At 41.0% G+C, this 12,277-nt stretch overlaps 1 protein-coding gene across 2 annotated transcripts; it reads right to left on the minus strand.

The window, feature by feature from the left end:
• Positions 1-403: 403 nt before the first annotated feature.
• On the minus strand, positions 404-9,347 carry LOC135625633 (MADS-box transcription factor 3-like). 2 transcript variants are annotated; one of them, XM_065130687.1, is made up of 9 exons: positions 8,945-9,345; positions 8,662-8,881; positions 5,600-5,681; positions 1,456-1,517; positions 1,277-1,376; positions 1,156-1,197; positions 1,014-1,055; positions 777-943; positions 404-663 (listed from the first exon to the last, which is right to left on the minus strand). In XM_065130687.1, the coding sequence occupies exons 2-9, from the start codon at positions 8,841-8,843 to the stop codon at positions 660-662; spliced, it is 681 nt and encodes a 226-aa protein (XP_064986759.1). In that variant the 5' UTR covers positions 8,844-8,881; positions 8,945-9,345; the 3' UTR covers positions 404-659. The 2 variants fall into 2 exon arrangements, with proteins under 2 accessions (XP_064986759.1, XP_064986758.1); XM_065130686.1 differs by having other exon boundaries at positions 404-943; positions 8,945-9,347.
• Between the last annotated feature and the right edge of the window lie 2,930 nt (positions 9,348-12,277).

Below are 12,277 nucleotides of genomic sequence, written 5' to 3' on the forward strand. Positions count from 1 at the left end.
GATAGATACATGCATACAATTTATATATATGCACTGGTCTTACGTTTGATCAGTTCAGAGCCGAAGCTGCTCCTGCAAATGGGGCCTTCTTTTATCGAATTCAAGTTGAAATGGTATCTGCTCGCGTTAACATTTCATTCGCAGTGATGGTTGTGCACTTTTCTTGTAACCTCAAAAGTCTCGGATTGGCCGGAGAAAGACTTGTGACGTTTAAGCAAAGCGATCTGGGAAACGAAGAGAGGCGAAGAACAAGTCGACTCAGCTTACTCGGCATGATTAGGTCAACCCGTTGTCCTATTCTTGCCAAACCGGAAAAGAGAACACAGTTCATGTCTACAAGACCGTGAAAGATTCAATCAAGCTAGTTAAATGCAAATAAATTAACCCACCATATCAGAACAAGTAGTTGAAAAGTCTTAGATACATAGGACATGCATGTCACACGAGTGTCGATAATTATAGCAAAGCATACAACGTAGTGGAGACTTTGCATCTATCTACCTAATGGTCTGCCCACACTTAAAAAGACTCCATATCAAACAAATAGTTGCCATAATTTTCGCTTAGATCATTCTACTTGATTTATAGCACTAGCTGCACTGCAGTACCCAAGTTGCACTAGATGTGCAGAAGCATATCCGTGGTTCCATCTTATCAACTCATCTACAGAAATGGCAACAAGAACACATCACCCATCTCGTGCAAGGAGTTCTCCTCCCTCACACGGGAGAGGGAGAGCGTCAGGAGAAGGAAGCTAAGAGAAGGTCGGTCCATACCCCAGCTGGAGGGCGGTCCGCTGCTGGTGAGTGTAGTGTTGAGTAGGCTGCACTGCGTTCACTTGCAGAAAGTTCCTGGAATCATACGGAGGCATGATCTCGTATTCGGTGGTCCTCGCTGAAGGCAGCATGCTCATCTGCTGTTGTGCTCTCTCGTTTTCAGCAATCTGTTGGGAGTTGGAACCATTTCAACTTGTCGAAACCACAGAAAGAATGAGAGAGAGAGAGAGAGAGAACCTTGTTCCTCAGGTACATGTTGTCATTTTGCAGCTCCATCTCCTGAGAATAAGAATTGCAGAGCATGTATGTCTGTCAATACGTGATTCGAAGAGAGCATGTGAGAAATAGCATCAGTGGAGTTAGAATCTGTGCTCATTACCCTTTTCTGCATGTACTCGATTTCAGCAAACAACAGCTCGTTCTGAAACAATCAGCCACGAGGAGTAAGCAACCATGCCATAGAAAATAAGTCGCCAATTCAAAAGATTCAACACATTTACCTTCTTATTTCTGATTTTGTTTATGCCTTTCTCCAATCTAGTCTCGAGTTGCTTCATGTCCCGTAAGCTCATGGAGCCGAGCGACTCCCCCATCAGGCTCCTGGTAAATGAGCATATGTACTATTTTCACAGCCACCTGATGCTGAGAAGGTAATCGAAGCTTATGTTCGAGTTATTACCTGTTCGTACTCTGTAAGTTGTTGATCTGCTGACGGAGTTTCGATGCTTCTTGCTGGTAGTACTGAAAAGAAAAAAAAAACATAGCAGAGGTCTGAGATCCTGAGCTACAGTATAATCGTATGTACGTACACATATCACACAAGCCAACTGAGATTATCAACAAAGACAGTCGTAAAAAAATTTCCAAGATAAACCGTGTTAGATTTTGTTCTCATCTCTTACAGTTGAACAATGCATCCATGTTCTTTTCCAAGAAAATATATGGGCAAATGGCATAGCTTAGATTTGAATCCCTAACAAGAAGTTAGTGCAGCAGAGGAGCCTCCAATTTTACAGGTAAAGCAACATGAACTTTGTTGCTGCAGGCTTTGCCAGGAATTCAACCAACCACATCTTGACAACCCCCTTTTTGAATGTATATTTGGTGCCAATGTTGTTTGATAATGGCATTGGACTATGAAGATCTAGAGAGATATACATACTCCTTGTTGGAACAAATCATTCGGAACTTTATCAAAATGGGGAGCTAATGATAATTGTTCCTTCTCCATCTGATCCTGGAAATCTATCAGGCATTTTAGATTAGCTTAGGATACTTAGCTTCTAAGCAAAAAACACTTTGCATTTGCAGATAAAACACTCTTCCCATATCTAGAGAACTGGCAATATATACATTCTAACAAATCTCTTTTTCTCCTCACCCATCTCTTGAAGTAAACAAGGAACAGAAAGATGAAGGCATTTAAGAAAGAGTGATACATGTGCTTATCAATTTCACCAAAGATGTCATCACCAAGTGATAGCAGCTTATACTTCCAACCGAAAAGATGTCATCCCTATTTTATCAACAACACCAACCAAGAAGCCTTTCTCAACCTTCCATCTCTTAGAAGCAATCCACATGTTTCATCATTACCAAAGGTTTCGAAGGTCTTCACAAAGACATTCCTTCTCCACTCATGAGAAGATCACAATGAATTCAACTGCTTAGCCTGGAGATTCTTCTCCTTATCTTAATGAAATCCCTCTAGTTGTTGTCATCCTGGTCCATTGGTACAATAACTACACTCCAGTATAGATTGATTTTAGAACATGAGTTTCAAAGAGAGAACAAGGAATCCATTTTAAGATACTAACCATCTGCACCTCAAAAGACTATATAATAGCAGCATATCATGAGCATATCCAAATTTGACCTATCTTATCCCCACTATCTTAACTCTTGAACTTCTCAATTTTCAACCAATTTCAAAATTTACACATATCCAACTCTTTTTTTTTTTGCTCCAACCATTAGAATGTGGAACAAAAAAGGGATGATTTGTCACCTTGCCATACATACCCTGCTTGTTCATTCAATCTATCCTCTAGGGTATTAACACAATGCTTTAATTGTTTCGACACCACATATTGGGTGATTCATCAATCTACAAATGAAACTCTAATTATGAGGTGCTTCATTGACAAGTCCTACTGTTTCTTCATGTTCCAAATTAAGAAAGAATATCCTAGACACAGATCACGGACGACGCTATCTATGATCCTTATATTTCAATGAGGTGTAAGATTCTTGTGAGCTCCTTTATTTAGTGCTCCCATACTGTAATCATTCTTTAACATGTGTCCTTGGAAATTTGCCAGACTAAGTATTTTCCTTGTTCCTCAACTTTCAGGACGAGTATCCGTCTAGCTGTAAAGCTAAGTGCTCTATCGATATCCTCTTCTTAGAATGCAACATCTCTCATGCACCTCCCAAAATAATTTGTTTTGAGCAGTAATAATCCAATCATGGTATTTATCATGATTAATTTGTTTCCTTAGATTCTTCTTGGAATATATACTTACAGAGCTACATGTCAGGAAGCCTTATTCAAGATCAAAAGTTGAGCTCCCTAAAGGCACTGATCCACTCTAAACCTCCCAGAAGGAAGAAATAATACATCAAAGGTTCTATAATAATACTACACTGATTTACGCAGGACGCTAAACATCCCTAAACATTGTATACAGTAATTTTCTCACCAAGAGAAGCAATTTGAAGATTTACAGGCTTTTAGTTTAATAAAGGGAAAAGGTGTTGTTTTGTCCTAGGAGGGAATATAAACTTGGATTCGATTTGTTTGTAATTTTTGTATACATTGTGAGGATGAGAAATTCAGTACATGCTTAATTCTTTCCTAGGTTTGCAGTTCTTAACCATGGCCAACATATCCCAAGGCAGGTTCGCTTCCACTTAGATTTGTGTTTGGTCAGATATGCACTTGAGAGAAAAATCTTGGATCAGATTAGTTGAATTATTATCAGCACATGATCATTTCAATTAAGTAATCTTTATATTCATGTTAGTTTAAAGAAATTTTGTTTTAGACTAGTGAGAGATTTGCAAGTAAAACCATTCACTAAACACTCGAAAGAACAATAAACCTTCACAGTAAACAGGAACAAAAAAGTTTTAGCTTTTACATGGTTTTGGAGTGAACTATTTCTTTTGTTATCATGAAGCACTGATGGAAAAAGGCATGCAGGAAGAGAACACTTAACTGTAAACATTGTTTGTTCCTAAAGACCATAGAAAAATTTTAATAGATTAGTCATACTCTTACCAGACATTGAACTTCTTAGACTATCAACTTGTCAATGTAGCTAATTAGGCTAAGGGATAGTTTGTAGTTTTTATAACTAATACTTCAGTTGCCACTTCTACTTTTGTATGCATAAGTAAGACGACGGTGATACCAAACCGACAAGAATTAAGCACAACGAGATTCTTTAATGCACCAAGAAGCAGACTCTCCTAGTAATTTGTCAAAAATTTCAAGAGGGTAGAGTTGTTGTTCATGAGACAAGAGCTGCTTGTGCATTATCTACAAACATTGTGGTAACAAAGATAATAGGAATCAGAAAAGGCGACATGAGCAAACGCATCTCAAGTTATCGTGGCCTAAGAGATGAAAATAAATGTAATCTCTCTTCTATCGTGCATCAGATGAATTGTTTGGCTACATGATGCAGCATGGAGCATAAAATAATACAGGATATTGCATGATATAGCTCGAAGAGAGTTCCCTGAATGAGTAAATATAGCACAAATTATAGGACTCAGACCCATGTCAAGTGTCAACGCCTATAGTTTAATGGAACACAAGCAACTTCATATACATGGGCAGGTTTTATTGTAGTCATATATATCATTCTTTTCGGAAGAAGTTATACCTCAGAATGTGCATACACTCCTAATGCCAATTCAACTACACTGCCTATAGATTTTGCAAGACAGTAGAGATTGTGCAAGATTTTATGATGGTAGTAAAATAGGATGTTGAATTCATGTGGACACATTTGCTTAAATTAGTCAGCTTATCTTCAACTTGTGGAAATCCTATTCAAGTACTACAAGCCTTGATGAAGGAAAATAAAGTTTCCAACCTGGGGAAAAGATGTAAAAAGAATTTCGAACAATTTTTTTTTCAGAATCGGTCTATGAAATGAAAATAACATAGTTCAAATGATTATGATTATCATTTTCCAATATTTGGCTCTTTTTGGGTTTGAATATTCTATTGATTTCTTGTTACTTGATCATGACAGAATGCTTAAGATTGTGATTCCAGCACCTTTGGAAGAAAAATAATATTAGCCAACTCCATTAATCTTTTATTCCTTCTGTGAATAGATAATAAGCGTACATAAATCATGTCATTTTGTGTATATACAACTACGAGAAGATAAAATATCACACAAAAACAATTTAGAGACACAAAACACAGCTATCCTGCTATGCAGGATGCTCATTAATAATGCTAATAAATGAACTCGATCAATTTGACAGAAGGATTTGCTGATAGAATGCATGATAGATAGTCATGGTAATGGCAGGGTAAGACAATATTAACCATTTCTTAGTGGTTTTGACTATGGAGGGAATGCATAAAGAGCTAGTGACGAATTAAGCTGGCACCAATGAATTAATTAGGTAACAATGAAGTAAGTAATTTAACTCTCAAGAAGTATTGCATCTGTTGCATGCTAGCAATTAAGATTTTGGTTTTTAAAATCTAGGATTTGTTGATACAGTACTATTCCAATCTTATAATGGTGAGGAATTGTGTGCTGCAATTGATGATGTTAACAAGGAAGAATTACCTGAGCATTGTCTTCCGAAGCAAATCCAGTGTTGGTGGTACCATTGCATGCCTTCTTGTACCTATCGATAGTTGCCTTCACACTGCACTCAAACGACAACTTTGCTTTTAACAAGGATGATAAATTTTGTATAAACAGGATGCTAATTCACATAAAATCCTTTCAAGGATTATTCGATAAGCAATAACTGCTACCCAGAAAACTTGCAATGAATACCTATATCTTGATAGTGAATAGACAAGAATTCAAATGGCTGCTGCAGAATTTTGATTGATTACAAAAGGTATGCATGCATCACTTTGAAGATCCAGATCTTGATTCAGAAAGATGTGCATGTTTCATAACAAAACATGTTGTCATGCTGCTTCATGTCATGAACAAGCAGTAAGTCTTGGAAAAATGAGAGGAGGTTTTATAAAATCTAAAGCATGTTTGCATAATAATTCTTGATAATGCAAGAGATAGCTAGAATGACCAGGAACAAGCGATCGAGTAAGATATGCCTTATGGTACTATTGTTCGAAAGAGAAATCGGAAACATATTTTTTTAAAAGTTATTTATCAGAAAATCTATTTTCTTTCAAGCTATCATTCTAAACTGGAGTTTCTTTTTCCTGATTTCCTTCTATGAATCCTACCTCATTCTTTCCAGCTATCTGAAACTCTTAAACCATTTGCAGAGCCACTTTGTCACTCATATTTTTATGAAGACATCTTTAACTACAACTACTTCTCCAAACCTTCAACCAGGGTGCTCACACATTTTGGAACTGCTAGAGGTTGTTGACATACATCTGCTAGTCTACTCAGGGAAAGAAAAATGGATTGCGCAGTTCCCAAATATATTCAGGAAGGGAACTGAAAGCTAATTCATCAAATAGGCATAAGACTAGATGAAAAAACTTCCTTTTACTTGAACTTGCACAATCCTCAAGAGAATGCAACACATTCCAAGACCAAGAAAGTTGAGAAACCACCTGCCTCCAATCAATAAAAGGGACCAAAAATTGCTATAAGCATATAAAAGAAACATAGCATACATTTAAGCTTCATAAACAAGAAATCAATCTGATGTTGAAAAATGTGCTCTGATGAGAAAGTATTCTGTTTGAAACATATTTTCTCTCATTTCCCACCACATATTTGAATTGCAAATAATGATCATATGATATGACAAACATCACATGTATTGAGGGCATTAAACATTTGGTGAACAGAAGTTCCTAGAATAATTTGTGAGGCCTATTGCTGAATTCAAAAACCCTAAGCAGGTCTTGAAGAAAAGCAAGTTCAGCAAACAATTGTGTAAAATAACAAAAGTATAAGCTTTATGAATGATCTAATATTGTTCATTCCGATCTTTTCATCTGAAAAGAACCCAAGAAGCCATAAATTTGAGCATCTTTCGTGCAACAAAGACTACACAAGATGTACAAGTCAGCAGATATCAGAACGAATATATTATTCCATGTGTGTCTTTTCAATGTAAATGTTCCAACTCATTCCCCCATCTTTTCAAACGTAAAAAGCAAACCCATATAAACTACTACATTGCAGAAGACAGGCAAACCGAAGAGCAACAGAGGCTGCTCCGATTTCCAAAGCCCCATCTTTGCTCCTGTCTTCTTACACCTACCTTTCCTCCAACCTTAGTTTCCTCGAGGATCCCATTGGTCCTTCTCTGCCACGTTTGCTCGCGATCCCACGACATGATTGGCCGCTTCGTTTCCCTCAGCTCCATTGGGTGTTCGGTCCCTTTACTCCCCGTGTAAATACCGCCGTCCCCTCTTTTATCCGCACACCTCGGTACTCTCCATCCTGCAACACACACCCTCCCTCTCTCTCTCTCTCTCTGGTCTTCTTGTGAGCATTCTTCTGACCTGCTTTTTATACTTCCCATGCAAACCCAACACACAGTACATTCACCCCATTGGTTGCTCAGTCCTCCGTACACCATCTCTGTATCTCTCTCTCTCTCTTACTCTAAAACTGTCTTAGTATCGGTCTTTTGTTTACTGTTCCCTGAAACCTAATCTAAATCTGTGCTCAGAGAGGGTAGAATGGGGAAAGAAATGAAACAAGAACCCTAACTCACTGAAGAGGAACCCTAAAGAGCGCTGTGACGTGTGGCAAGGCTTGCGCTACTACCGGTTGAGGCATGGGCTAATGAGAGCATGACAGCTCTTACATCAGGCTTTCGAGCACTCATGGTTGATGATACGCAAAGAGAGAGAGAGAGAGAGAGAGAGATGAGAGATGGGGGAGGAGGTGGAGCAGCAGCGGCAGAAGCAGCAGCAGGAGAGTAAGGAAAGGGTTAAAAGGGAGGAAAAGGGAGAGGAAGTGGCAAAGCTTAGATCTAAAAGGGGTGGGAGGAGGTCACATATGCCCCAACACAAACACACAGCCAATACTAAGGCCTCTCCCTTTGCTATTCCTACTGCAACTCCCAACTGCTGTGGCTTCCTCAGATCGATGCCTCCACCCAACAAAGCAATGAAAGGAAACAGAACCTTTATAACAGAAGCCGATACACCATATAATACCACCAACCCTTAGAGAAAGCAAAGATCACAAATACAGAAAGAAGAGGACCACCAGCCAAGCAAATATGAGCTCGGCTGTACTAAATCTATCTACACATCTCACCTGCACAGAACATGGCTTTCCCACTGTTAGAACCAGTTGGGATCTCATCTTCGGAGACCGAAACCAAAAAAGAAATGAAGATCTAAGAGGCTAAAATGTCCTCCTCCTTTCAAGATAGTGGAAAGAAGCTGCAATCCAGCAGCCCAGGGCAAGAAATATCCACCAGTTTCCCAAGTTTGCTGTCTTTCTATTCTTTTACACACGAGAGAAAGACAAAGAATTGAAGGTAGATAGATAAAAGAGGAGGCTTTTGGTGCCATTAGGGCGAAGCAAAGGTAGATCAAAGGAGAAGCCAGATACGGACTGGCAAAGAATAACATGGCAAAAGAAGAAGATCCAAGAGTTGATGATGCTTGAGAGTCGAGGAAGAAGCTGACACTCGTGGATCCAAAAGGAGATCAAGGCGTATGGGTCACCTGTTGGTGGCGTACTCGTAGAGACGGCCGCGGCTGGAGAAGACGATGAGAGCGACGTCGGCGTCGCACAGAACCGACAATTCGTAGGCCTTCTTGAGGAGCCCGTTGCGGCGCTTGCAGAAGGTCACCTGCCGGTTAGTCGTGTTCTCGATCCTCTTGATCTCGATCTTTCCTCGACCCATCCTCGCCGGTGGCTCCAGTGTGGCTCCTCTTCGCTGTTCTGAGACAAGGCAACGGGAATATAAGCATCAACCGGGAGCAGACCAGCGCTTTCTTCACTTACCAGTAGTAAAAGGAGGAAAGCGGAGGCGGAGGCAAAGAAGAAAGTTTGAGGAGAGAAGGGAACGGCGATCGTAACTAGAAGCTCTGCTATCCCTCTTTCCTGGGTATTCAGAGAGACGTTTATAATGGTGAGAGGGAAGTACTTTTGGATCTGAAGGAGGGAATTTATGGACTTCACAAACCAACCTTTCCTTCCTTCTACTCCTCTCCCCCCTCACAATGAACTCTTTTTATCTCAATCCATGGGTCCTATACAGCGTCCCAGCAAATGAATGACCAAGGACTGGTTATTGAGTGTGGCATCCATCGGCATCGGTTTCAGCTTTCATGGACTGCGTGATGGATGGGCGCTGGAGAGAGAAAGGGGAAAGGGACATGGCGAAAGCTCCTATTCGACGGGGTGGGGGAGGGGTGTGAATCGGACTTGGGACTGAGTTGCACCCAGAAAACAAGGACGCACGACATGGAGGGAGAAGAGGGAGAGGGGGCTCCATTGTCCTTTTGGCTCTTGCGTTTGGTCTCTTCTCTTCCCCACTCCCTCCCTCCCTCCCTCCCTCCCTCCTCTCTCCATCATCGAAGATATGCATGCACCTTTGATCTCTAGCAGTGGGAAATTAATTAGGAACATGACATCTAACTTCAAGCACTAGCCTCCCTCCTTCCCTGTTTACTTTTGTGCACTCCTCTTCCATTTCCGAGACAAAAGAAGGCAACTCCGATGCCAATCCTGTCTTCCATCTCCCAAAATCTAGCCTCGATTTCGATCTCGAAGGGCTTAGTCAAGGATTAGGCGTTCAATTCTGGTCCAATGCTATCTCTGTTGCAAAAATAAGCATCACTTCGACACTAAGCCCTCTCTTAAGCTACAATTACGCTTAGCTCTTATCCGGTTTTCCTACAAGGATCGTTCGTTGTCTGACGAGTGACCCAAACAAATTACAGTTCATAGAAATCCAGCTTACCCTAACCAAAATACTCTCTCAGATGAGACCAAACCTCCCATCCGCTAAGAGATGCGAATCGATGACGCACGCCAACTTTGTCCCATCGGCAATCGAAATCTAGATAAGAGCTTCATGTTATTACAACTTTGTCCCACCATAAAAATCTTCTCCTACCGTAGCCTCGATCGCACCTAAAATTTTCCTCCGCCGATCAGCTGGTAGATTCGGCCGACATGTTCAGCACCACAACACCGGGAAAGGCACGACACCGGATACCTGTGGGCCTCGATCTCCCAAGGAAGGTGAGTGCATGTTTCAGCAGTGCTGCAAGCTGTTGGAAAAGATCTGCGGGGTGTTCCAAACCGGTCACTGATCGATAGGAAAGCTTCTCGTAGAACGACTGCATGTGATGATGAGAACACATTCGTCCATGAATATTCTTAGAGGCAAATCCTTTGATCGAGGATAAACCGAGGATCGATGAAGATATCCCCATCGCTGTCTGAGGATCAAACTGAGACCAAAACTAGAAGCCTTTTCCGCAGACGGTGAGTGCATATACAAAGGTGATCAGCAGAGGTATCTCCATAGATCATCGATGCATAGTTTTGCCAACATAATCATGTATCTAATTGGAAAGCAACCGAGAAAGAATAATGCTTGTAAATTGTCAGAACACGAGTGTCGAGTCATGGCAGCATTCGAACAGAGTAAAATCTTCATCCATGTCATTCTTTTGCTACTGATAAAGAGTCAATGCTCTTGTATTGATCGGTTACATTACAAGTGTTCTTATTTGTAAGCCAAATAAACTTTATCATGATTCCATTAGAAAGTCATGTATTCTAATCAAAAGAACTTACAGACATTCTGTACCTAAAATATCAGAAATAAAGAAAATGTAGCGACCAGTCATCCGTGTTGCATGCAACAAACATACTCTGCTCTTATTCCACCAGCCATTTTTGCTGATCCCATGAGCTATTCTGCATCAACTTTTGTGTCTCTGTAACCTTAAGAGTGATGATATTTGTGTAATAGAAAATAAGCAATAATTGTATTTAAGGAAAGAAAAGAAAAGTTTGCACTCGTTTTTAAGAACTCATTCTTACACTTCATTTTAGCATTAGCTTTTGCTGGTAACGAAGGTAAGTTTTAGGAATTAGAAGATTTAGAGTTTGATTATGGACCTATAGGATCTGCTCTCTGTTGAAAGAAAATTTTGAAACGAGTGTCATGCATTTAATGGCAGTCTTTAAGGATTTCTCTCAATGTATAACTTGTGCTCTCCGACGAAGAAAGTAATTCAGAATCTCACGATGTTGTTCTTCCAACTACCATCATTTTCGATCTAAAACGAAACGATGATCGAATGAGATCTCCAAGTCGGTGATAAACACATGAAACGTCTGAAACCTGCAAGTGCAATGATCGTAATTACGACCTCTTTGGAAAGAACTTGCTTTCGTTTGGCGAAAGAAGTGATATTTTTGCTCTCATATGATCATAGATGTTTTCTGATTTGGTGCAGGCAGTTCTTTTTCTTATATCGGAAGAAGGAACTCTTGAGTGGATGTGTTGTTCCGACAACCAAGTTCCGGCATGCGGCAAAGCAAAAGGTTAAGAATGACGGAGGACCGGCATACATGATGAATTCCTTCAGCCGGCTGATAGACCAGATTAAGCGAGAGCAAGAGCTGCTAGATCAAATCAAGAAACTAAATCAAACCCCTTAAAGGAGGAGCCCATAGATGTCTTAATTAGATGGCTAGGTGGGATATGTAAAGAAGAAAAAGCAGTAGTGATATCTATTGGGGTTGCAACGAGTATACGAATGCCATCTTCACCTTTTATTCCTTGGCCATGATAGCTACGGCACAGGTGCATGCCAAATGCTGAGGAGGAGGAGGAGGAGGAGGAGGAGGTGGTGGAACTTGGAAGTGGAAAGTAGGAGAAGACATCGGAGGGCACTCTTGGCCGCGGCCCCACGTCGAAAGAGAAAGGAAACGGACGACAAGCACGCACTCGACCACGTGCGTGGGTTCTCCCCCCTTCTCTTCCTCGCCTACTTCTCCTCGGTGCCGTCGCCATCGATCTTAACCCGCACCAGCGCATCTGAAGACGGTGCTGCGAAAGCATTCATAAGCGCATACCTTCCACGGCAGTGAGTGCGAGCCCGGCGACGACTTGTGCGTCCGGTTGCTTTCCCACCATTACAATCTGTCACTGCACATGCTGACCGACTCCGATGGTCCCAGTCTGGCAGGACAGCTCCCTCTCATTGAGTAGGCGGCCGGATCGACAAGGATGGATGCTTGCTTCACCGAGGACGCAGTTAACCGAGTCGAGGACCGGAATGGGCCATCCTGGAGAGCCTGATGGACGCGGAG

Source organism: Musa acuminata, chromosome BXJ2-10 (assembly GCF_036884655.1).
Source record: "Musa acuminata AAA Group cultivar baxijiao chromosome BXJ2-10, Cavendish_Baxijiao_AAA, whole genome shotgun sequence".
Taxonomy (NCBI): domain Eukaryota; kingdom Viridiplantae; phylum Streptophyta; class Magnoliopsida; order Zingiberales; family Musaceae; genus Musa; species Musa acuminata.

Bases quoted from the DNA above. Each gene is read 5' to 3' on its own strand.
- LOC135625633 (XM_065130686.1), bottom strand. From the start codon at position 8,843: ATGGGTCGAGGAAAGATCGAGATCAAGAGGATCGAGAACACGACTAAC. The intron at 1,056-1,155 runs GTAATGAGCACA...TCTTATTCTCAG, and splicing joins TCGAGTACATGCAGAAAAGG to GAGATGGAGCTGCAAAATGA. The intron at 944-1,013 runs GTTCTCTCTCTC...AACTCCCAACAG, and splicing joins ACATGTACCTGAGGAACAAG to ATTGCTGAAAACGAGAGAGC.